General features: G+C 39.8%; 1 protein-coding gene across 1 annotated transcript; it reads right to left on the bottom strand.

Annotated features, from left to right (window-relative positions):
* Positions 1-670: 670 nt before the first annotated feature.
* Positions 671-3598, bottom strand: LOC128532928 (green-sensitive opsin-3). The gene is made up of 5 exons (XM_053507073.1): positions 3099-3598; positions 2832-3000; positions 2020-2185; positions 1655-1894; positions 671-897 (listed from the first exon to the last, which is right to left on the bottom strand). Exons 1-5 carry the CDS (start codon positions 3466-3468, stop codon positions 784-786), a joined length of 1059 nt encoding a protein of 352 aa, XP_053363048.1. The 5' UTR covers positions 3469-3598; the 3' UTR covers positions 671-783.

The following is a 3598-nucleotide window of genomic DNA, read 5'->3' as shown; positions in this document are numbered from 1 at the left end:
AAAGGAAAATGCGGGGGAAAAAAAGAATCAACATACTGTAATGAACAAAAAAAGAAAAGAGAAAGAAAGAAAAATTTATGAACAATTATGAAAGCAAAAAAATTATCACAAAGAAAGAGCATACAAGAAAAATGATGATGAAAAGAAACAAACGAAAAATAATTTTAAAAAATAACAACGAAGAAAGAAAGAAAGCCAAATGAATAAATAAATCATGCAGTGATAAAAGGTGCAAAAGAAAAAAAATAATGCATAAAGAAAATATGATGTAGAATTTCTTTATGCTGAGTAGCAGAACTGAGACTTTTTTTCTGATGACTGTTAAATCATTCACTCGTCCATCACAGGAGAGAGAAACAGTTGTTTTTTATTAACAAACTGAAACTGGAAAAAGTGTATACAGTAAGTGTATAACTCAATACCTGTTCAAAATATATTCATTTATTAAATATATGTTTATGTAAATATTTGTCTAAGGTTTTCTGTATTATAAAACCGATATTCTTTGTGCTTTTCATGTAGTTGACTTTGCTCAAGATCTTTTGCTCAGAAACATAAGAAATCATGAACAGGGCAGCATGTGGTAATTTTTCAAAATGCAGTTTTTATTACATTCACATCAAAGTTTTTAGTTTTTTTTTCATGCCTTGTGGATATAAAAATATAAACAGGAAATAAAGACAAAGACCTGAACAGAAAAAAAAAAAATTGTCACAGAGCGTTATGAACACAAGAGAGGAGGGCTGGAGAGGACGGCGCGGACGTCCAGGACGAGAGGAGCACCTACGCTGGGGACACACTGGACACCTCTGTCTTACTGGTGGATGTTGTTGAGGTCTCGTCCTCTCCCATTGGGTTCTTGCCACAGAACAGGGTGGTTAACATGCAGTTACGGAACTGTGGGGGGAAAATGAGAGAGTCAGCGGTGCAAATCACTTACTGGTCCAACATTCACAACTCTGATAAAACATTATTACACTATACACAATGAGGGAGGAACTACGGAAAAACAAAGGAAGATGGAGAGAATAGAGAAAAAAGAAGGAAAAGGCAGATATACTGAATAGTGGAAAAAAATAGACAGACAGCCAGAGAGAGAAATAATAATAACAACAATAGTGAGAGACATATATACTGTAAGGATGGATAGATGGATGGATGTGCATACAGAGAGAGAGAGAGAAAAAGAATAATAATAATAATAATGACAGACATATACTGGATGGATGGATGGATAAAAAGTCATACAGAAAAGAAAGAAAGAAAGAAAGAAAAACAGATAGATAAAGAGGAAACAGATGGGCAAAAACAGACAAAAATAAAGACAAAATACGGAAAGAAACAGAAAGAAAAGCCACAAAGATAGACAGAACTCTCTGTAAGTAGAACCAAAAAAAACAAAAAATATTTGTTCTACTGTGATAGTTTTTTTTTTTGTTTTTTTATCAGATCTGTTTTTGTGGAAAGTGTTGACAGAAGTGCCTGAGACATGCTGTAGCTTTCAGCCTCGGCCATGTTAGATTCATAGCTTTAGAAGAGAAATCTAATTTAAATCTAATACAAATTTTGACCAGGGATAACTAATGGACTGGCTAAATGCAACGTGTAATTATTATTATTATTATTACTACTATTACAGTGCTATATTAGAGACCTGCTTGTTAAGCAGCACGTAAATGATGGGGTTAAAGAGAGCCGAGGTCTTGGAGAAGAAGGCAGGTAGGGCCATGAACTGTGCACTGAAGGCAGCTCCTTTGTTGAAGAAGATCCAGGCAGCGACGCTGGCGTAAGGAACCCACGCCACCAGGAAACCCACCACCATCAGGATGACCATACGCGTTACTTCCTTCTCCGCCTTCTGAGTGGAGGCAGATTCCTGCTGAGCGGCTGCGGCCTGGACGGGAAGAAGAATTCTTTTTTTTTAATCATCACTAAAAGCTGCATGTTTTATTAATAAAGTGCAGACCTGCAATTCAGCCTTATGATTTCTGCGGCATATCCTCGGATCGAGCTTCTTACCGCTTTGACGGCGCACACGAGCCGGCCGTAGGTGAAGAAGATGATGGTGACGGGGAGGATGAAGTGAACGATGAACATGTAGAGAACGTAGGACTCGTTGTTATATTTAGGATTGAGGGTGTAGTAGTCTGGTCCACATGAACACTGCAGGCCTTCAGGTATGTACCTGATCATTGAGCGATACACAATCAGGCGTTTAAATATCGTCAGGACAATAATATGTAACATTTGACAAGAAGACAATATTGATCAAATTTAAAAAGAAGACACGGCTGTTGCAGTAAACACCCCCCACCCCTCCTCTTCCTCTCCTTACTCTTGTCTCTCTCACACCAGCTACAATTCTTTTCAAAGGTGAAGTGCAGGTTATTTATATTTTGTTTGCTCTATGAATATTTTTGGGTTGTGAAACAAATCATCTGAGTTTCCATTATTTCGTATGAGGGAAATGTGCTTTGATATACGAGTGTTCCAGATGAATTATAAACAAATTATGAGAATTATATTTAAATATAAAACAACACTCTTGTTAAATCTTTAATTCCAGAACGAATTAAGCTCGCAATCCAAGTTTTAACCGTACACTCTGCTCCTTACAGACACCCATGATCAGCTGTAGATTAATGTGAGACGTCTAAGTGTCTCCTGTACCACCCCTCTGTAAGTGTAATTTTTTTTTATTTAATCATGGTTTAAGTGGAACGAAACACAGCGATGTGTGATGAGAACGTTCAGTCTGTAATCTGGCTCGACTCTGGACCTGGCTAAAGTCCCTATTATTTTTATTGCCTTTAGAAGAACATGAATGTTACCTGGACCAGCCGACCAGAGGAGGACCAGCACACGTCATGGCCATGAACCAGGTGAAACCGATTCCTCCAATCGCGTGAGTAGATGAAAATTTGAAGCTTCCCATCGGCTTACACACGACGATATATCTCTCAATAGCCAATACGACTAATGACCAAAGCGCTACCTCACCTGTAGAGGATAAATCAGTTAGGAGTTAAGGTTATGGATCAGCGATGAGGACTGGACTGTGCTGTAAATTTCCTAGATAAATTTACATCAGCGCTCACCTCCCAGAGTCGCCATGAAGCCTTCGATGGCGCAGGCGGTCGGCCCGAAATAAAAGTAGCCGTTGACAGCTGAACTGATGGTGATGGTGAACCCGAAAATGACCATGATCAACCCAGCCAGGGCCAGGTTCACTAGGATGTAGTTAAGCGGCTGGCGGAGCTTCTTGTGCTGCGCTGTGACCAAAAGCGTCAAACCGTTGATGGGGAAACCGAACATGATCAGAAAAAACATGTAGACGGCCAGCAGTCTGAACTGCCAGGGCTCTGCTAAATAGTACTGCTCGTACAAGAACGGGTCGCGTATCAGCCCTGTACGGTTGTGCATTGGGATGTAGAAGTTCTCACCCTCGAATCCGTGCAGGCCCGTCATGTCTAAAAACCGTCAGCGTACGCACAGGACACGGAACGGGACAATGTTTCCTCCAGCTTCTTCAAACTGCAGTATTTATACCTTGATTAAGGAGACCTGAGCTGATTAGCAGGAAAAAGCACGCGCAGTA

Source organism: Clarias gariepinus, chromosome 11 (genome assembly GCF_024256425.1).
Source record: "Clarias gariepinus isolate MV-2021 ecotype Netherlands chromosome 11, CGAR_prim_01v2, whole genome shotgun sequence".
NCBI lineage: Eukaryota > Metazoa > Chordata > Actinopteri > Siluriformes > Clariidae > Clarias > Clarias gariepinus.
The sequence above is the reverse complement of the archived record's forward strand: the minus strand, read 5'-3'. Positions and strand labels throughout refer to the sequence as shown.